This window comes from Fonsecaea nubica (genome assembly GCF_001646965.1).
Source record: "Fonsecaea nubica strain CBS 269.64 chromosome Unknown Scaff43, whole genome shotgun sequence".
Taxonomy (NCBI): domain Eukaryota; kingdom Fungi; phylum Ascomycota; class Eurotiomycetes; order Chaetothyriales; family Herpotrichiellaceae; genus Fonsecaea; species Fonsecaea nubica.
The window spans coordinates 90,413-110,148 of NW_019173716.1; the positions used below are offsets into that span (position 1 = coordinate 90,413).

Below are 19,736 nucleotides of genomic sequence, written 5' to 3' on the forward strand. Positions count from 1 at the left end.
AGTAGCACCCAAGTAGCAACGTATGTACCTGGGCTCGGCGGCGCGGCTCCTCCCGCGGGGCATCACCGCACCACAACTGCCTGGCAGGCCACACATCAATCTGGTGCCCACAATATCAAACCTTCAAGTCATGGAGCCGCACAAGTATCCGGCACGGTGCTGGTACTGTGGTCATTACATCTGACCGGCCAGCCGGCCTGCAGCATCTATCTGCCATCCACATCCTGACTTTTCCTGTTCCTTGTCATTTGGTCAACAAAACGCATCCTGCCAGGGTTTCATCAGATTGGTTGGAACTCAAAGAACTGTGGTGCCTACTCATGCAGCCTATTTGAACCTGTGCAGCCCTCAACACAAATCAGAGTACTCCAAACCCCTAATACAACGAAGAGCGATTAGACTGAAATGGATCATCATAAGCAGTCCATCCACCCGATCTCGCACTCTGATCTTCCATTCCTCTCCGACCTCGTCCACACCTGCAAACTCGCCCTCCCCATCAATCGCCTCTTATTCAAAGATTGGCCCAATGAAGCTGCTCAAAAACCGCTCTACGCAGCTGCTGTCGAAACAGCATTCCAAGGTGAATTTGTCGATTGTCTAAAATCAATCGACGAGAAGTCGGGGGATATTCTCGGATATCTTGCCTTGACTAGAAAACGGTCCTCTACTGGGAATACAAACAATCAACCGCCGTCCGGTAAAGGCATCGGAAGTGAAAAGCCGCAGGATATACCTGAATTTTTCAACTCGGAGGTTCTCGAAGCAGTATCCGGGGCGGTGTCTGAGATCGCCCGAAGCGCGGTAGGATTCGATCATTTCGGTATAACGTCTTGTGGCCAACGATGTCCACCTATGCTGACCAAGAGGGAGCAGAGCTCTCATATATCTGCGTTAAGCCTTCGACCCGTCGGCAAGGGATAGGGTCACAACTGGTCCATGCCTGCCTCGAAAGAGCGAAGACTGAATGTGTCCCACTTGTGGTCTGCTCTGAGCCCGCTGCACACGAATTCTTTCTCAAGTTAGGCTTCACGGATACCACAAGCGTGGACATTGATTTGAGACAGTGGGCTCCAAAATACAGTGGTTTTGGCCTATTCAGATTATTTGGAATGATTTGGTCTCCTTGATTCTTAGCCATTGACGCTGGCCAGCAGCCAGCCAAATGCCACCATTCTGGAAAAAGGAGACAGCACTCCTATACTTTCCCCTGCTATGATCAAAGTGCGAGACATGAAGCAAGTGCTCCTATCTCACTCATCGCTCCTTTAGTTTTCCTTGATGCTTGGGACAAACGCCATTGCACACAGCTTATTCCATCGACGTCCAACAGAGAAGATCGCCATGGAAAATGACCCAACACTCCCTCATGCTCGATCTCCCAACACGGCCTGAATGAAGGGCAGAAATCCGCTTGGCCCAGAAGTTGCATCCTTCAAGTGTACGCAGGTATCCCCGCTGCGGGTGATGGCTTCTTTGACAATCTCCAGGCGTACCTCGAGCTCCAAGCCCGCACCTACAAAGACATGCTGGATCGTGCGGGCCTCTTTGGCGGCTTGATCGAAGGCACTTTGTACGTCGTCCAGAGTAGTTCCTACATATACCCGCCTATCAGACCGGGGATATGGGGAGCCTTTCTCGTCGATGTTCGTCTGCAGGAGCCGGGCTTGCGCCTCGTCCAACGCGTTGCCTTTGCGGGCGACGAGGAGGACGGTCAAGGTGGTGTCGAGGGTGGCCATTATTCGTATCCCCTTGTTTTGAAAACCCTGTATGCGGAGCAGATATGGGCTTTTGATGCCTCCTTGCAAAGAAAACCGCAATGGTAACAATATGACGATGATAATATGATGATGATGATGATGAGACAAGTAAGCCACCTCAGATCATGACTGGTCGTTCCCTGGCAAACATCCTCGAATATATTTTATCTTCCCACCCGCTTTCAAGCCCGTTCCATCGCTCTCTTTATATATACATACGTACATATGTATATCCGAGTACAAGGTACCTATGCATGCGGCATGATGACCCTCCCCAGACGGACGGACGGACAAGGCTGGGCGCCCTAAGGGGCGAGGAGGTGCGGCGGAGGCAGACCGGGTGTGTGGGATATCGATCGGCACGGTCAATTCATCGCCCCCTTCGCAGTTCCCCCTTACCTACATACGTAGTACCTACCTACCTAGTACCTCGTACTCGTATCGTCACAGCCGGCTGAGCCATGCTGACCAGAAAGTCGAGGCTTAATAAGCCGAATAGGTCGTGGATCGGGTCAAGGACTTGATTCCCGCCGACTCGTTTTATCTCCTTGGACTCATACAGGTTGCATTTCAGCACTCCCCTCGCTCTCAAAGGGGGTATCGGCTTTCATCTGGCCCTGGAGCCGAGTGAGTGGGTCACCTTGCCTGCCTGTCAGGCCCGCACACCTGTCTACCCCCGGATCATTGAATGATGTTTGGATTCAAAGAAAGGTTTCATTATCTCATGTTCATTGGGGGGTTTCTTGATACAAAGCTGCAATATTCTCCATTGGGAGGACCCGACCTCTCCCTGCCCACAGACCCAGTGTTTAGCAGTTGGCCGCTTTCATCTTGCTCCGCCTTTGTGTCTGCAACAATCTCTATGCGGCCTCACAGTGAGTCTTGTCCATTGTCTCCGCCCGTTTAGAGCCGTGCTGGGCGCGTCCATGGCGGGCTTTTCGTCGACCGGTCCTCTTTCAGCATGCGCTCTGACCACTCGCTGCCTGGCTTTCCACGAGTGCGACACCTAGATTTATCAACATGCACCAGGAGCGTAGAATGAGAAGATCAGCTGGTAGTGCACTTGGCAATAGGCGCCTGGAGAACTCGGCTTCCCAACGCACGGCACGCGACAGCAGCCTGCGTTCGTCTCTCCTGTTGGCTGGAGTCAACCGCGAACAAGGACACCCCAATACCACCTCAAGCTTGTCTCTCTTCTTCTCCCAAGATCCATTTCTTTTGAAGAAACCAGCTCCAATTGTTGCCCAGGATAGCTTGCCCCTTTGGTGCCGCTTTGAACCACACATACCCCGCCCAAAAAATCCAGTAGTACATTAGTTTTGCGCAAATCTCAAGAAAATTTCCACCGGTTGCCACAATTAAGACACTCGCAAAAGGTTGTCATCGGTTCATCAGCACTCCGCGTCTGCGCTTGAGAATAGCTGACCTTTTTCTGGTGACACTTTCCGCACTCCAGAGAAGTACTCACGGACTTCTCTTCCTGTGCCACCATGGCATTATTCATGTTCTCCTTTGCTATCTTGCGGTCTTCCTCTAGTTGTTGCCGCGATTTCATCTCTTCGTGTGACATAGTGACAAATCGTTGCGCGGTAACTTCCCCGGACAAAATGCGCACTCGCAGTCCCGGGTTGGATTTATTCTTGAGGTTCTGGTACAAAGAGCGGATTTTGTCTTTGTACACGGTCGAAGCCGAGGACCCTTTAGCGTCAGGCAGATTGAGGGCAGCGGTCTCGATTTGCTTGGCCAGGTCAAGGATCTGTTTCATGGGAATTTCGGAACCCAGACATAGACCATCGTAGATGAGCCCGATACAATTGTTTCGAGCCGTGTCGGATGTCAACTCGTCGCGGGGTACTTTATCCGTTTTCCAGTTGCGTTTATCAGGTGCAACTCCGGGGCTGGCCGCCTTTGGCGTGGGTGTGGCGGGCTTCTGGGGTACCGGCGAGCTCGTGCCGTTCGACCTCGCCCCGTTGGCGGTAGGTGTAGACGTCCCGCTCGCCAACTTTTGCTCGTTCACCACATGCCGCCAGCGGGATATTATCTCTGCAGCGAGTTGGCTGACTTGAGGGTCCACATTAGGTACTCCCTTCACTTTATTAACGATCTTGCCTATTCCCGTGGCGCGCAAAAGTTCTTCGCTAGGCCGTACGTTTGCCTTTAGGTCACGCAGAATTGTCAGGATATTTGCAGACGGCTCCTTCGCGGCAATAGCTTTCTGGAGTGCCGAGCCCTTGGAGAGGATCTCCCTGCGATCCATCTCGACAGTAGAGAAATGTGTGGTTTCGGCGGAGAGAGCGAATCAGGCGTGAACGGCAGTGACGAATTCCGAATGAGTGCTGAGGGTTCGGACAGAGTCGGCGATGGTGTTTCCCTATTTACTGGATGGTGATTAGCAAGTCAGAGTGAAGTGACCAAAGGTGGGAGAGGATCATGGCAGGCAGAACGCAGTTGGAACATGAAGACTCCCGGTGAGCATCGCACCCCGGGCACTGTGCGCGCAACCTTATGGCCTCGTGGGAAACCTCCTCTCCCGATTTCCTCGCGATGAGCTTGTCTCTTCGGGTGCGCGCAGTGTTGAGCCTCGTTCAGAAGGTGGGATGTGGGCGAGATGCATGAGTACCATCAGGCAGTCCTTACCTGAATCAATATCTCGCTGCGACCATTCCGCACTGTCCCAGGGTCCACGGTCTTGGATAAGTCCTGAGATATGCCGGCCCACGAGATCAAAGCTGGTAACAGAATGAAAGATGTCGCATAAGGCCTTGCGTGGGAGTTGAGGCGAGCGAAATAACGGTTCGGGAGGTGGAGTCAAATGACTGTCATTAGAACCAGGAATTTCCGTTTTCGGATACACCGAGCAAGATCGAGACACCAAAAAGTCTCCTACTACAACAACAGGACTACAACAACAGGCATACAACATACATATTAACATGTCCCGGAAGTGGATTTGACAAAGGCAGCTTGATTTATTTTTTAGTCTCAGAACATACAAATGCTATAGCTGCACAAGATACAAGGGTCAACTCCATGCTGTCTCCCAACCCAAAATGCTTCCCAAGGAGACACTGATCACGCGACCTAATATTCCAGTCGAACTTCTTGACCCTTAACGCGGCCAATGACAATGTCAGCTGCATATTTCGGAATCACTTCGTCGTCGTGAAGCATCTCAAACTCTGTGCAGGTATTAGCAGATGTACCGTCAAATTGGAAGATTGCAGGCTTACCTTCTGTAGCATCTTTGCCCATGTGGCTGAACAGTGCTTGGGGACCACCGGGATGCTCATCGAGCCAGTTGGTGACGTCCATCACGACACCCTTGACGGCAATCCACAGGTCATCCTTCTTGTTGTGTTTGGCGACCTCCTCCAGACTGTACTCTTGCTCTGGGACCTTGAAGTTACTGATGTCGTTGACATCCTTCTTCTTGCCGGGATCTTGGCTCTTGTCGCCGTCCATCACCGGCGCCGCGCTCTTTTGGGATTGCTGTGAGATCGTCTCAGTCCTTGCTGAGGGTCCCGAAGATCCACTACCACTACCCCATTCCACTGAGATCTTCCCGGGAGTGCTGGGATCAATATGTAGCGAGATCTGACCCAGACGCTGAGAGGCTCCGGTAGCACCTCCCTGGGTAGTAAGCTTCTGCAACAGGTATTGAGACGCCGAAGCACCTGCAACACGCCCGTAGACCACACAGCCCAAGAGTGAGGAGCCACCGAGACGGTTGGCGCCGTGAACGCCGCCTGCAAGTTCACCACAGGCGAAGAGAGCCTCAAAGGGTTTATGTTCCCTGTTGAGCACTTGGGCCTTGTCGTTGATCTCCATACCACCCATGGTAAAGTGCAGCACAGGCTCCATCAGTGCAACGTGGAAAGTGTCGTTGATGTCCATGGGCATGTTGTGGAAATATTTCTTTCCCCAAGGATCCTTCTTTTCGCCTTTGGCAATAGCGTTGTACTCCTTGAACTGCTTGTCCAACGCAGCCTCACCGCATCCAATCTCCTTGGCCAGCTCCTTGCCGGTCATCTTCTTCATCAAGCCACGACCGGAGTAGTGCCGGGTATGGAAATCAAGGACATTCGAGGCCTTGGAGTTGAGAACCAGGCGAATGGGCCATTTACCCTTCTCCTTCTCCTCCCACATCTTGCCAGAGACGTAGTCACGGTGGCCGAGATCGTCACAGAATCGTTGGCCGTCGCTGTTGAGCAGAACACCACCTTCACCTCGCAGGGCCTCAGCAGCCAAAAACTTCCACTTGGAGTTGGGATCCTTAGGATCGACTAGACCGGTAGGGTGAACCTGAACCTTGTCCATGTCAATGTCATTTGCACCAATTGCCATCAACATCTTGTGCCCGTCACCAGTGGCGTGTGTGCCATTAGTCGAAGACAGATTGAACGTGTCTGGTCTGTGCTTCTTGAGAAGGGATGTTTCTGTGAAGTCGGCGGCATATCCGCCAGTGGCCAGAACGACTACACCGTCCACCGAGTGCGACGCACCGTCATATTCGTAGGTAACACCGGTGATCAGGTTGCCCTCTGTGTTCAAAGACGTGACCTTGGCCTTCTTGATGACCTGAACTCTCTCAGGGTCGGATTCGCAAAGCTCTTCCAGTCTCTGCATCAGAGCATAGGTGATTGCCATACCGGGGAATTTCGCATCATGTCCTCGGTGGGTTCGGGGGAAGGAGTGGCCACTATACACTGCATTAGACCCGGTGTCTCAAGAATTCGACATCTCACATACCCCAATCGAGAAACAAGAGTCAGGTCGAGATTGAAGACATCCTGAAGCCATTCCACGGCAGCGGCGGATTGGTATGTGAGCACTCGGATGAGATCTGGTCTGGCCTTGTCACGGGCTGACTTGAGCGTATCCTCGTAAAATTGCTTCACACTATCTTGAATGCCGAGATCGACTTGAGTTCGGGTGAGAGCACCGTTGATACCAGAGGTAGCTTTTGTGGAGTTGCCACCGAAGAAGTCTGCGTTTGTGTCAGCCACTGTCTCGTTATGGAAGACTCTCGATTCCACACACTATTCTTGTCCAAAACAAGGACGTTGCCTCCATTCAGGTAGACGGTATGGGCGGCACTGAGGCCAGACACTGTGATTTCGCAGAGTTAGCTATCAATTGCACCAGCATCAAAAGAGGGAGGGTTCCGTACGGCCACCGCCAACAACAATGACACGAGGAGGGGTCATTTTTCGGATAGACAGGAAGTAATTCGAAGGCGGCAATAGGCGGATGGGAGGAGGTGAGAGGTATGGAAAGGAAAGAGAGAAGAAGGATGATGAGTTTTCGAAGCTCGAGCGAGATGAAAACGATCACCTGCGCAGCCAGTAACGGGGACTCGACGCAGTCAATTGTCGTTTATGCCACTGGGCAACCAAGGAGCGAGGAGGAAGACAATTCACATGAAATGAACCTCGGCTTCCCGGTAACATGCCAGCTGCCAGCCGCTGACTGCCAAATATGTTCCAGCTGGTTGGTTGGTGCCCACAACCTTGAATTATTCCGCGTTCCGCTTACGAGTACGAGTAATACTCAAGTGCCAGGTCCACACACAGCGATCTTGCACTCAGCTTCGCAAGAACAAAGAATTATTGCCAGGCGTTGTTGAGTTCAGCTTTTGTACCTTGTGGGATCCAGGAAAGCTTGTCATATTTGCCGACTTCTAAAGGACTGTGTGCCAGCTTGGCCGGGGAAATTTCCTTTCCTCAGTTACAACAGACCAGATGAGGGTCGCAGTTCTCGCCTGTATTCTGTGCCCGGGGTAGTCTAGCATTGTGCTAGGGGCCCTCAATGTCCCTACAAGAGTCGCTCCAGGCTCTGTGCTGGGGTCTCCGCACAAGCCTTCTCCAAGCCCGAGTCGGCGGACTTCACATGCTTCGGTCTCAATGCCCGCGGCCTTCCAGCCTGGCCCGATCCCCGAGGGCCCCTAAACCTGATTCCCCTGTCCACACTCACCTAGTAGGAATTAACCAGTCCGAGGCATGTGAGAAATACCGAGTTTTGGGTTTTAGGTGGTCAGGACACGACCTCAGGTGATGCAATGTAGGAACACGATGTCACATGGCTTTTCCCTTTCAATCAAATCAAATGATCATTATAGCAACTTCTCGAGAATCCACTTGAGATCAAATTCATATTGGGTATCATTAGGTATACTTGTAAGCCACATGTCATGTCCTCAATTCTCTGTACTCCATGCATCATACCTCGTACATGACCAGCCATAAGTTCAAATGTCCATATTTAACAGCCGTCAATCAGTGATCATGTACGTTTCTCTCATCAATCATTAGTCCACACTGTAAGGGTTTAAGAACATCCACGCCGGTGACGCATTAACGATGTTCGGCGGCCGAGGGGGTGAGCATCCCGGTAATGTGTCTGTCCATGCAATTGGTCCGTTGTGGCTTCACCCACCAAGTGCAGGAGTCTCGCCAGGAGAGTGCTGCCTCAAGGTGTGGAAGCACGCGATCGACTTTGATATTGGGTGCGTACTTCCCGAAATTGATTCGATCCACATGCCGGTTGGATGTTTTGAAGTCCCTCCCAAAAGCCCAGGGGGAGAGTCAACTGCGCTGGGTTTTGTCTTTGGTGCGCAGAGCCACTTGGCTAAGGCGGGCTTCCACTGGGTATGAGATATACATTTGCGCCACCCTGCTCATCATCTTCTTCTTGCCTCTCCCTCACTCCTTGTCCGTTGGTCGGACGTCGAATTTGTCGAGTGTCTTGATAAAAGGGAAACTGTCGAAGTCGGTGATCGCAAACTAGATCCGGAGGTCAACGATCCGTTTGAGGGTTGCGCATTCGATACCTGTCTGGTATCATGCTTGGGCTCTTTGTAGAACATGGTAAATCGGAGAGTTTGGTATCTCATGTTTACGAAGAGCAAAGCTGGTGTGAAGACAGATGAAGAATCAAGGTAAAAAGTAACGAAGGAACTGAAAGAGTGACTCGAAACGTTGGAATACGACAGATCAGGGAAGAACTTGAGGTCTCCTACATGATCCTCAACTTGCCGAACGGCCGGCTGTTGAATAAGTATCATTTCTTGGGTTCAAGTTCCGCGGGCCAAAGAAGCCTTTTGCGACGGAGACTCATCATGATGACGCCCTGCGATTTGCGGAGGACGATTCTTGGATTGAGGACAGGAGAGAGGCTAGGAAAAAGTCGGGCTGGGTTCGGAATTGCGCGTTCCTAATAAAGTACTTTGACAGATCTATCACGTGATTCTACACGTGACACTTCTGACCACATCTTGTCCAATCCTAGAATCGTTCGAATCTAATCAGTATCTCCTTGATGGACTACTCATACGTTTCCGCTTCAAGACCAATCCTTCGTAGTGTCACGGATAGTATCCTCCAGGTTCGTCCATCCCGGTCTTCCAAACCGCTTCACAATCTCCTCCGCCCTTCCATTCGAGATCTTGCTGAGATCCCTACCGAGATCGGGTAGATCATCCATGAATTTGTGCTCAGGGTACAATTTCCTGTATATGGCCAGAATATCATTCCAGTTGAAAGGGTTCGCGAACGCAAACAAGCGCTCTCCTTGGACATCCGGACAAATCAGGGCGCCGACGTGGATGCGGGCGTTGTCTTGAACGTTCACATAGTATTGCGGCGGATTGAATGCGAGCTTCTCTTGCCCCTTGAACTCGTTCCAGAGTGCCTTGAGCCAGCCGATTGTGCTTGGTGCTCCTTGATTTTCAGGTGAGAGCACTAGACCCATGTTGCAGTTTGGCAGAACTGTGTTCAAGACAAAGCCAGGCTTCTTCTCTTTCATAAACTTCCAAGCAGCTTGCTCTCCCTGTGTCTTGCTAGCCGAATACACATCGAGTTTTCTCTGTTCGCCTTCGTAGGGAGGAGGAGCCCAGGCTGCCTTGACGGCTTCGTCATTCCAAGTCGATTCATCTGCGCTGAACTCGACATTTGGCTTTGGGCTGATCGCAGCAGTGGAAGACGAAGTCAGCACAAAGCGCTTGACTGAGGGCTCACTGGCCGCAGCTTCGAGTGCGTTCAGAGTGCCGTTTACCACGATTGGAATGCCTTCATTTGGGTCGTACGACACCATCACGGGTGTTGCTGTGTGAATGAATCCAGAGGCGCCTTTTATAGCGTCGTCGAAAGCTCCATCCTTGGCCATTTCTGGCACTTCGATCAGCTCGAACTTGCCGGGACCATATTTGTTGCCAAAATAGTCAATCAACCATGCAGACTTCTGAGAGTTGCGGACCGTTCCCCTGACACGATAGCCAGCCAGCAGAAGCTGATCAACAACGTGGCTTGCGATAAAACCATTGGCACCACTCACGACGACCAGACTTCCTGCCGGAATGGCGCGTTCTGATATGGAACCCATTTGTTCGAAAATGAAGTAGCCCTTTGTCACAACGTGGGAATGTGTTGTGTACTCACAGAAGGTCTTGACAACTGTGGAGGATGAACCTTGACAGGGTTAATCCAGATAGCCTTTATACGTCGCCTTCGAGCCCTCCTCAATGGACCTTACAAGGGTTCACGAGCATTGACGTCTTCTCACCAAGCATCTTGCTTATTCACAGAGTCTTCGAGCGAACCGTGAGTTAAGAGGACAATGCATCAAGACATTCTTGGATATTACATGGCATTCGAGTCCGAATCCCCTCCTGGGTTGGAAGACCTTTGATCCCAGCACAACGACAGCCAATTAGAGACGAGACAAGTTTAACCCAGATCGGCCACAGTGGCCAGGCATGGACTTCCAAGTGGCAGGGGTTTACAACCTCACGATTGCGCATCGGAATGCTTTCAAGGGCGAATGCAGCAATTTTCGCCCGATCGAGAGGCTCTTTCTGGGTCATATCGTATTACTCCGTCCTCGTCCTCGTACTCGACTGTTGGTCATTGGGCTGGTTTCGCTAGGGCAATGAGAGGTTAAGGTAAGTGATGCGCCGTCGTCACCTGGGACTCGGACTTAGTAAAGGCTGCTTTAACAAGTTGCAGCAGCAACATATCCTAGCTCTGGATAGAGAAGTCTGTAGGAGCTTATTGTCCTCGTTGATCGCAAACTTCTATTCGACTCGTGGACTTTCTGGCTGCATCTTCCATAGCGCCTGCCGAATACGGTAGACAAGGAGGGACGACAACGAATGACACAGGACGCCTTCAACGTGGCCAAGCACCGAAGCGACACTGAAGCGACAGATCTTCATCAACGGTCAAGATGGACCAAGCCAAGCATTGAAGTGGCTCGGGAACAAAGTCAAACGTCTTCGTGCCTTTGCCACAGGACGGAGCGAGAATATCTGAATACGAGACATTATCAATCAAACGAGCACTAGCAAGCTAGTCTGGCCTTCTGGTTGTTTGTTGCTGCTGCGCCTCATGGAAAGGGAAAAACGGCTTCGAGCTGACCCCGGATCTATTGTGCAGCGACCCTTTCATTATTGGTCAAATGACGATCGTCCATGCCCCCTCTTACAAGGCTGGATACTTGATCAATCGGATTTTAGACGGATTGCAATTGCTGCTAAGGACAGAGGAAAGTTCCGGCGGATATACACGAAGTGCTGTATCGTTTCGGCGTAGGCGAGCACATCATAGGCTGGGCTGATCTCGGGCAAAAAGCCTTGCAGCTCCTCCAGCTGTTCTCGGGTCGACTGGAACAGGAATGCAGCGGCCAGAATTGCATTTGCAATTCCTCGCCCTCAAGTCCAGAATCTCGCGCATGGGGGAGTCTCGGTCTCGATATCCCAAGCAAGCGCAAGTAGAAGTGGTTTAAATAAGCCACTTCTATTCCACCAACCTCGATTGTTGTCCCGCAAGCTGAGTCATCGATCAAAGGTTCGAGATACCTATTTGGCGCTGAATGAGGCAAATATGCAAAGCAAGGCCAGCACGGGTCATTAGCTTCCATGGCGAAGGACGGCAAGCTACATATATCATCTACAGAAAGTCCCTGGATAAATCCATTTCCATTTACGTCTTCCACCATTCTCCCCTAAGGTGATCGATCATTCGCATATGCCGGAACAGCCCAAGACAAGCAGTCCTTCAGCAAACGTTCCGGGGCACGTCTTCATTGACCAAGGTCCGGAGCCGCGTCGGAGAGACAGATCCAAGCTGGTCTCTAGCCAAGCACGGCGATTTCAAAGTGCAGGAAAACGCCAACAGCAAAGACTTTCAGCGCAGCAAGATGCTGGATATGCCCGGAGCTTGGTTGGGTGGAGGTCAACATCGTCGACACCTCCTGTCGAGAGTCGACGAAAGGAATCCCCTCTAGAAAGCAAGACACCTGCGGAACAGTCGACTGAGTTGGCCGAGTCAAACACGACACAGATGAACCTTGCTCTTCGAACAGGACTGCGAGCAGATCCCTTCAGCGCTTTTCCTGGTACTAATACAAAGGAGGTCATGTTCATGGTTGATTATCGTGAGTACACATAGCCCATGACAAACTTGAGGTTGATTCAGGGACCGTGTTGACCATTTCATCAGATATCCACGTATGGGCTCCCCATAAGGCGGGCAATTTTGACCATCTAATGGGTTACAACACACAACTGGACTTGTGCTGGCCACTTGCGATTCAAGATGCTATGCTGTTTGATGCGACCGTGGCCGTCAGCCAAACAGCGTGGGCTCTATCTCAGGGCAACAGTCCATCGGAGGACAGGTTAATGCTGTATCATCGTGGCTTAGCAATGACGAGGTTGCGACGAAGAATATCTTCCAACGATGGACCCGAAGAAGCTGTCATCTTTACGGTAGGCCGTATGATCAGCATTGCAGTAAGATTTGATTGCATACCCTCGGGTGAGAAGACCAGCTGACATCTGGCAGTACATGTCGAGTGAGGCGGATGCGTTTATTGCCCATTTCGAAGCATTCCGAAACATTGCACAACGTTACATCGACGACCACCCGAACACTGGTGTTGCTCGCGTGGTGGAGAACCGACTAGAGAGGTAAGTCTACAGTCACTTGCAACATTGGAAGACGATCGGAGTGATTGACGCTGTGCAGCTGGAAAGCCCTACACGACTACCGGAATCGAACAGTCCTCCTTCGCAATCACAGCAGCTCATCGGGACCCAAGAGGAGCGACTCGCAATCACGACGAAGTACTCCGCCCAGACGCCATATGCGCGCACACTCCCCGACGTTGCTCTCTGGTCTAGACCTCTCAGCTGAACTCGCCGCATTGCTGAATTCAATGAAACGGCTGTTGAATAGACTACAGACATTGCAGGCTGTTACCAGGCGTAGCAGACGGTCCCTGGAACTTATTGAGCAGTGCCGTGGATTTAGCCAAACACTGCAATCATGCGACGACCTCAGTCCAACGGAGCTACAGCTGTGCTGTGCGCTTATTGGATTTTGTCTACAGCTTCACCGTCGCCATTTTGGAGAAATGTCAGAGACAATAGGGGGAGAAGGGGACCAGTCTGGCTGGTTCGACTTCTTGCCAAGTCCGAAAGACATTGCCAGTACATTTATCAATCAGCAACTCGAAGGTTTCTCTGAGTCTTCTGAACAGAGAATGTGCCTGACGTGGTCTGCCATAGTGCTTGGAAGTTTCCTGCTCCAACGGCAAGACAACCGACTCCGCACAATGGGCCATATCATCCACGTCAACCTGTGGCTCAACCTCAGCCAGGGTTCCGCCGGCGAGCCCTTTCCGACTTCTGGCAGTATGTCTCTTGATGACGGGGCTAGGAGCTGGACCGAGATCGAAACCTCCCTCAACGGACCCTCGAAAATGGGCAATCTCTGGCACACCGATCTCGTGCTGCAATGGCGACGAGACTGGGAAGGTTCTGTCAAAAGGCAGAGACGATGGGAACAGGAGGGGGTCTGGATGCTCGGCGCACCAAAGAGAATACTTAATGAAGAGAGCGGTAGTCCTGGTGGTAAGGGTCAACGGGTGGCGGCGACGATGAAGGGGACCTCGTATTCACCGTTCCCCACGTTATCACTGGCTCGGTCTGGTGAGATTGACGTTATTGAGTATCTGGTATTGAGGGAGGCGAGGGACTCGTTGCCCAGGATCGAATGATGGCGTCGCAGGAAACAAGGCAGCCACGCTTAAGTGTACATTATTATTGACGGTATGATTGAGGAGCACATGATGATCGGGACTAGTCTTTGCGCTCGAATGTCTCTTTCGGTTGGTTGTGTGGTTGGACTATCTCTCCTCTGGAATTCTCTCGATGGTGCCTTGACGTAAGTCACTGTAGAGACAAAAGCACTGTGTTGACTTGACTTGATCCTCAGCTCCCCGACATGGGGTTGACGCGAGGAAGACTGGCTCGTGTTCTGTTTTCCTTTTTCTTTTCTTTCTTTCTTTCCACAGCCTCTCAATGTCCTCCAAACACCCAGTTCCTGCCCTGAGGCTGAGCCACCCACGACATTTCTCCTCTGCCATCTTCCAGACCTTCCGGATTTTTTGGAATCACATCTCACCGCACTGCACGATCCTGACGTCCAGCACGGGCCGTTCGCCCTGGCCCCTCCCCCCGGGCCCCGCGGTCCTCGTATTCTCAATCATGCGCACGACCTTCATGCTCTCCTCGTCGTCCGCGACCTGCCCGAACACGACGTGCTTGTTGTCCAGCCAGGGGGCGGCCGCGCAGGTGATGAAGAACTGACACCCGTTGGTGTTGGGGCCCGAGTTGGCCATGGACAGCAACCCGGGGCGAGTGTGCTTTATGGCAAACGACTCGTCGGCGAAGGCGGCGTTGTTGTAGATGCTCGTGCTGCCCGTGCCGTCCGAGTGGAGGAAGTCGCCGCCTTGGATCATGAAGTTTTTGATCTTTTTGGTTCCCACAAAGGAGGTGGAGGGGGAGTTAGTTGGTGTGTTTGGTTGAAGGGAAGGTGGAAAGAGAATGGGGAGGGAGGGGAGGAGACTATCTAGGTGCAGGTGTGGGTATGAAAGAGGGAGAAGGGATAAAGACTCTGACTCCTCATTCAGCATGGCAAAAAGAGAGTGCTTTCCAGTCATCATTCATCATCCCCTCCCTCCCCTCCGTCTCCGCTCATCAGGTAGTCGACAACTTCGACCCGACATGACGAACGCTCAGGAAACATTTTGAATCTTCCCTTCCCATCTCACTTTTCCCTCGGTCTCCCTCGACAAAACCCTCCAAACACCTGAGAATAACCAAACGAGGAAACAAAAAAAAAACTTACCACCCGGTGGAACTTGCTCCCCTTATACCCCATCGGCTTGTTGCCCATGCCCTTGTGCTCGCCCGTGCAGAACTGGCGGAAGTTCTCGGCCGTCTTGGGCACCGTGTTGGAGAAGAGGTGCATCTTTATCCGGCCGAGTGGTTCGCCTTTGCGGATCGATGAGATTAGTTAGTCAGTTATAGAGAGAGAGAGGGAAGGGGGCGAGAAAGAGACTTGGGGTAGGGCAGGGGGATTGTTGTTGTTGTTTGTTTCCAAGGATTTTTTTTTATCCTCGCTGTAGCGGAAAGAGAGAAGCAGAGGATCCTCCCATTCATGACTTACCGCCAATCTGAATGTCGAAAAATACAATCGGCTCGCCCTCCCCCGGTTTCGGGACGGGGATCTTGTCTGTCGCTGCTGTCGCCATGGTGGCTTGTGTCGTCGATGTATCGATGTATGTATCCAAGGATGTAGAAGCAAATGTGTGGGGAAATGAAGGAGAAACAAATCAATATCTAGAGTGTGGAGCACAAGGCTGCAGTGGCAAGGGATCTACAAACATGCAGCATCCACCAGTTCACGCGATTGATATCAAAAAAAAGGCATAGTCTTGGGACATCATTCTATTGGGGAATCTCATGGTCACGTCAGTTAACTACATAAACATAAACCAAGCATCACTTTCATCATCACACGGTACCAATATCAAGATCCTCGTCAACCACCCAACGCTAGACGCCCTCCCTCGTTACCATACGCCCGGTGCCCGCAGCAGAAATCCCAAAGCAAGGCTCAATAGGCGGTAACGTCGCGTCTCTTATCCTCTCTCCTCCAGAACTTGAGACCTTTCTTCCTCTTCTGCTCGTTCGGTTCAAGCGGCGGTGGGATGATGTACGGCATTCTCCGCGGCCCGTCGCCTTCGTCGGGCAACGTCCTCTCCATCCACTTGGGATCGGGTATCTCGCCAATCTTCGTGCTGGCTGTCATGAATGTCATGGTCGATGTCGGACGCGCCCGTGATTGTGTCGTGTGGGGCCTGCTGTGTAGCGGGATCTTTGGCGGTGGAGGGGGTGGTTGCTGGACTACACCTTGCTCAGGAACGGCTCGCATATCCTCAAAAAAGTCGCCAGGCAGGATGAGCATGCTACGTTGACTCTGTGGCCGTGGGTGTTCGCTTGACTTGCGTCTGTTGGCTGGCTTTGATCCTTCTGCTCGAAGGGCTGTTGTTTTACAGGTGCAACCGGATACTTCGCTTGCAGATTCTTCCTGCTTAGCCTTGGGAACACTGGACCGGGATACTGACGACTTCGACAATGTAAGATCTGACTTGGATCGTTGATGCTTCTCCGTCTGCTCTCCCCTTGCTTTCTTTGCAGCGGCTCCAGAGACAACTGAGGACCCGCTCCTGGATCTCACCCAGCCGCCACGAACTAGTAATGGCGCTGGAGGCGGCCTTGTAGTCTTTTTGGTCGACGATCTAGAACTAGATTTGTGTTCTTTGTGAGGATTCTTTTCGACAGGTTTCCGGCTCTCCCTCGACTCAAGGGCTAGCCTAGACGGTGACACGAGGCTGAGACGCGAGCCGAGCTGTCCGATGGCGGTCATAGTGTCAACAGCAGCGGTTTCCGAGAGGCTGAACAAGGTCCTCTTGGATGATGATATCGTCCTAGGATCTCCGGAAAGGGCATGATTGATCAAGTTGATCAACCCAGTGTTGAGGACAAGAAGCGTATGGGCCAAGCTTGACTGAGCAACGGCGTCGCCAACTTCAAATCGAGGGCCGAATTTTGCCACTTGCTGGTCGTATTCATGCTTGATCTCAACAGGCCGGTTCCTCAACGAATGTCGTAGCCATTCTTCTTCTTCGGATGGACGAGGAAGTCTGGCGCGGGGTTTCCTTTTCTTTCCTCCTAGGCGATGGAAAATGTCCAGTCCACTGCCAAAGGCCGAGATAATGGAGCTCACCACGGAGGAGACATCAATTCCGCCCATGTTGCTGAACGGTAGGACGCCTTCCAGAGTTGAGGGAATCTTTCACATTGCATTTAAAGAGGGAAGCAGACGGGGCGTCCGCAAGCTTGGGTCGACTCGTCAGTGGTAGGAGAAGATAACGCTCAGAAAGAAGGCAACATTATGAGAGAGTGGGAACATTGAGGAGCAAGGAGCAAAATGAGGAGGGCAACTCGCGGAGTGATGCTGCTGGTGTTCAGCTCTAGGACTCGGGGAATTGGAAGCCTGCATGTGCTTTGCCCAGCGCCTCGAATGGCAATTGCAGGAAGAGTTCGACCAGTCAAGGAAGCGGTGCATGGACAGTGCTGGTGGATCGAGGGGGCGAGCCGTCAACTATCACGAAAGAGATACAAGTCTCGCAGGATTGCTGTGTGAGTGGTAGAGAGACCCGGGTGGATGCTGCGAAATCGACCAGGGCGTTTGTTCCAGGCGCCTGCGGAACTGGAGCTTCATCGAATCGACTACACAGGACGCCCACGGGGCGCAGCAATGGTAGAAACATTATGCAGGAAAACGCATTTGGTCGTCGCATCTGTTGGAGGGATGGAGAGAAAAACGTATCAGGTCGTAAACCAGTCGGTGGGAGAGAACGACGAAGGAACCCGTCAACGTCTGAAGCCCCCATGAGGCTGCAGCTGGTGGCACGGCTATACTGCTGGGCGGTTACTTTGTAGAGGCACCAGAATCACCGGTGCACCTAGGTAGGCAAGTAAAACGATTAGGCTTGACGGAGCACTATTGCCACCGCCGTCCCATCCCCAGACTGCGGAACTGCACCACATAATGGAGTTGAGCCTCAGGACAAACCTTTTCTACAGTGTGCATAACCAGCACTCTGATTCCATTCCTTATCCACCACTCCAGTCAAATTCTGTCATTGCCTGTACCACCCCTTCGCACCCATGTCTTCTATTGGCCCCCAACTCCCTCCGCACCTGCAAAACCGCAAGAGAAGCCTTGATGAAGACGAAGATGAAGACGCATCGTCCGATTCCTCGACCGGCCCCCTTCCTCTAGCAAAACCTGCGCAAGAAACTACAAACCCTTCCCCAAAGCGGCCTCGAGTTGCAGGTCCGACCCTCCCACCAGCACCTTTAGATGAACGCCCACCCTCAAGTCCTCCACCAACAGACGAAGACCACTCGGACACAGATGACAGGGACGACGATTTCGGCCCCAGTTTACCCTCAACCAACGACCACCCTACCAAGTCTTCGACGTCTCCGTCGATAGGTCCGCGGACCTCTACGGACACAGTGTCGGCAGCGCCAATAAAGCGTGACGAATGGATGACAATAGCACCGTCTAACGGAGACTGGTCGGCAAGAGTTGATCCCACCAAACTGAAGAATCGTAAATTCAATACCGGCCGTGGAGCCAAGGGTCCATCACAAGTTACTGGAGGCTCAGGAGATTCTTCGTGGTATGAAACACCCGAGCAGAAGCAAGCAAGATTAAAGAGGGAGGTCATGGGCATCAACGATGCTTCTACGTCGGCCAGGTCGGCGAGTTCTGGTTCAGCGAGAAATCCTCATGACGAAGCCACAGCGCGAAGATTGAAGGAATACAATGTAAGATCTTCCCCTGTGGGCAATAAAACCCTCCTTTTGTTCTCTCTTCTCTGTCGGGATTACGTGGCATATAGCATTTTGCCGTACACCGTACTCCTTTGTACTTTGCGCCTTCAAGCCCACGTGCTGAAAGCTGATTGTCTTACCACCATTTACAGGAGACTCAACGGGGACCATCACTCTACTCCACCCACACGGCGTCCCAGGACAAACCTCTGGACGATGATCCCAGTGCTCGTGCCTTTGATCGAGAAAAGGATATAGGGTCGGGTTCGACGATCACCGCCACTCAGCGAAGGGACATGGTCAAGAAGGCCTCAGATTTCTCATCGAGATTCGAGAAGGCGAGGTATTTGTGAGGTAATCTGTGCTTATCCCTTGGACTCCTGATAGTTTCGGTAAGCTCCCACCGAGGGCTTGCTCTGTCAACCCGAGCTGAGCTCAACTCATTTTGCCCGTGCCTCATGCGCCCTCGTGTTCCGGTATGGACCTAGCAGAGTGGAGGGAGCGGTCACAATCCGGAATCGAGGTTCGGTTCATCGCCCTCGAGAAAGAGGTAAGGGGAACTCCGTGCTTTCGTGATCAGCGGCACCTTGGAGGTATTGGGCGTCGCCTATACCATTGTGGAATGCGATGAGCGAGCTGAGATTGCACACCGTCTCGATTGAGCGGAAAAGGAGCAATTTACATAGGGAGCGGAAGCGTGGATGGCGGTGTACAGTCACAAGGCGACGAGGCACATGACCGTCTGCTCGCACCATTCTTTGATGCTGTCGCTGTCCCCACTCACATGGCGATTTCCATCTCACTGCCGATCTGATTTTGGTTCGGAGCTCTGGACTTGGGTTCCCTTGAGAGACGAACCCGGTGCAACGGCCCCGCCTTGATCCCGATAGGGGAAAGCATTGGTGCAAGCGAATTTTCCTGGTTGGGTTGTCTAAGGCTGTCCTCTCGCAATATTCTCTCGACAGGGCAATAACCCTATTTGCCGCCCTAGAGGTGTCCAGATTGCGTCTCCCCACAGGTATTTGGCAAGTTTGGACTTCCAATCTTTCAGAGTTGGCCGACTCCTGAGGTTTCAAGAAACGTTCCCGCCCCCGCCTTCTGTTGATGATTATCCGGACATATTCCGGATCAGTGGCATGGATTTCCCTTGTTTGGTGGAGACAGTACCTTGTCACGTCCATCTCGCACTCGATACCTAGGTCTTGCCAAGGCTAGTCTTG

The 19,736-nt window shown here is 52.2% G+C and overlaps 9 protein-coding genes across 9 annotated transcripts; 3 read left to right on the forward strand and 6 right to left on the reverse strand.

The window, feature by feature from the left end:
- Positions 1-405: 405 nt before the first annotated feature.
- AYO20_06673 (hypothetical protein) lies at positions 406-924 on the forward strand (the record flags this gene model as incomplete). Its single annotated transcript, XM_022644962.1, has 1 exon — positions 406-924. The coding sequence occupies one exon, from the start codon at positions 406-408 to the stop codon at positions 922-924; it is 519 nt and encodes a 172-aa protein (XP_022499037.1).
- Positions 925-1,367: 443 nt separating this feature from the next.
- AYO20_06674 (hypothetical protein) lies at positions 1,368-1,739 on the reverse strand (the record flags this gene model as incomplete). Its single annotated transcript, XM_022644963.1, has 1 exon — positions 1,368-1,739. One exon carries the CDS (start codon positions 1,737-1,739, stop codon positions 1,368-1,370), a length of 372 nt encoding a protein of 123 aa, XP_022499038.1.
- A 1,351-nt stretch (positions 1,740-3,090) lies between these two features.
- On the reverse strand, positions 3,091-4,017 carry AYO20_06675 (transcription elongation factor S-II; the record flags this gene model as incomplete). Its single annotated transcript, XM_022644964.1, has 1 exon — positions 3,091-4,017. One exon carries the CDS (start codon positions 4,015-4,017, stop codon positions 3,091-3,093), a length of 927 nt encoding a protein of 308 aa, XP_022499039.1.
- An 824-nt stretch (positions 4,018-4,841) lies between these two features.
- On the reverse strand, positions 4,842-6,967 carry AYO20_06676 (hypothetical protein; the record flags this gene model as incomplete). The annotated part of the gene is made up of 5 exons (XM_022644965.1): positions 4,842-4,939; positions 4,991-6,459; positions 6,510-6,747; positions 6,801-6,869; positions 6,931-6,967. 5 exons carry the CDS (start codon positions 6,965-6,967, stop codon positions 4,842-4,844), a joined length of 1,911 nt encoding a protein of 636 aa, XP_022499040.1.
- A 2,134-nt stretch (positions 6,968-9,101) lies between these two features.
- AYO20_06677 (hypothetical protein) lies at positions 9,102-10,139 on the reverse strand (the record flags this gene model as incomplete). The annotated part of the gene is made up of 1 exon (XM_022644966.1): positions 9,102-10,139. One exon carries the CDS (start codon positions 10,137-10,139, stop codon positions 9,102-9,104), a length of 1,038 nt encoding a protein of 345 aa, XP_022499041.1.
- A 1,643-nt stretch (positions 10,140-11,782) lies between these two features.
- On the forward strand, positions 11,783-13,817 carry AYO20_06678 (hypothetical protein; the record flags this gene model as incomplete). Its single annotated transcript, XM_022644967.1, has 4 exons — positions 11,783-12,191; positions 12,257-12,549; positions 12,602-12,726; positions 12,785-13,817. 4 exons carry the CDS (start codon positions 11,783-11,785, stop codon positions 13,815-13,817), a joined length of 1,860 nt encoding a protein of 619 aa, XP_022499042.1.
- Positions 13,818-14,213: 396 nt separating this feature from the next.
- AYO20_06679 (hypothetical protein) lies at positions 14,214-15,356 on the reverse strand (the record flags this gene model as incomplete). Its single annotated transcript, XM_022644968.1, has 3 exons — positions 14,214-14,573; positions 14,951-15,096; positions 15,272-15,356. 3 exons carry the CDS (start codon positions 15,354-15,356, stop codon positions 14,214-14,216), a joined length of 591 nt encoding a protein of 196 aa, XP_022499043.1.
- Positions 15,357-15,721: 365 nt separating this feature from the next.
- Positions 15,722-16,921, reverse strand: AYO20_06680 (hypothetical protein; the record flags this gene model as incomplete). The annotated part of the gene is made up of 1 exon (XM_022644969.1): positions 15,722-16,921. One exon carries the CDS (start codon positions 16,919-16,921, stop codon positions 15,722-15,724), a length of 1,200 nt encoding a protein of 399 aa, XP_022499044.1.
- A 920-nt stretch (positions 16,922-17,841) lies between these two features.
- AYO20_06681 (hypothetical protein) lies at positions 17,842-18,869 on the forward strand (the record flags this gene model as incomplete). Its single annotated transcript, XM_022644970.1, has 2 exons — positions 17,842-18,510; positions 18,669-18,869. 2 exons carry the CDS (start codon positions 17,842-17,844, stop codon positions 18,867-18,869), a joined length of 870 nt encoding a protein of 289 aa, XP_022499045.1.
- Between the last annotated feature and the right edge of the window lie 867 nt (positions 18,870-19,736).